Source organism: Corvus brachyrhynchos, unplaced genomic scaffold, assembly GCF_000691975.1.
Source record: "Corvus brachyrhynchos isolate BGI_N302 unplaced genomic scaffold, ASM69197v1 scaffold166, whole genome shotgun sequence".
Classification (NCBI taxonomy): Eukaryota; Metazoa; Chordata; class Aves; order Passeriformes; family Corvidae; genus Corvus; species Corvus brachyrhynchos.
Genome location: NW_008239671.1, coordinates 159,160 through 159,459, shown reverse-complemented (window position 1 = coordinate 159,459; position 300 = coordinate 159,160). Strand labels below are relative to the sequence as shown.

Genomic DNA, 300 nt, shown 5'->3' with positions numbered 1-300 from the left:
CTGTTCGCAGCGCTCGTTCCCCGTGCCCGGCCGTGACCGGAGCCCCCCGGCTCCGCCCCGATTCCCCCGCGGGTGGAGGAGAGCGTCCTGACGCTGGGCAAGTTCCACAACATGGTGAAGCTCGTGGCGTTCTCGCCGTTCCGCTCGGCGCAGAGCGCGCTGGAGAACATGAACGCCGTGTCCGAGGGTGAGTGCGGGGCCGGGGCACCGGGACCCCCCTCCCGCGGGCACCCCCGGGCCGCCCTGACCCCTCCCTCTCCTGCAGGGGTCCTGCACGAGGACCTGCGGCTGCTGCTGGAC

The 300-nt window shown here is 73.3% G+C and overlaps 1 protein-coding gene across 1 annotated transcript in view; it reads left to right on the top strand.

Annotated features, from left to right (window-relative positions):
* Window positions 1-300, top strand: part of DCTN1 (dynactin subunit 1) — a 51,114-nt gene that overhangs the window by 46,844 nt on the left and 3,970 nt on the right. The window contains 2 exon segments of the mRNA XM_017742383.1: window positions 43-187; window positions 266-300. Of these exon segments, the coding sequence (XP_017597872.1) occupies window positions 43-187; window positions 266-300 (180 nt within the window).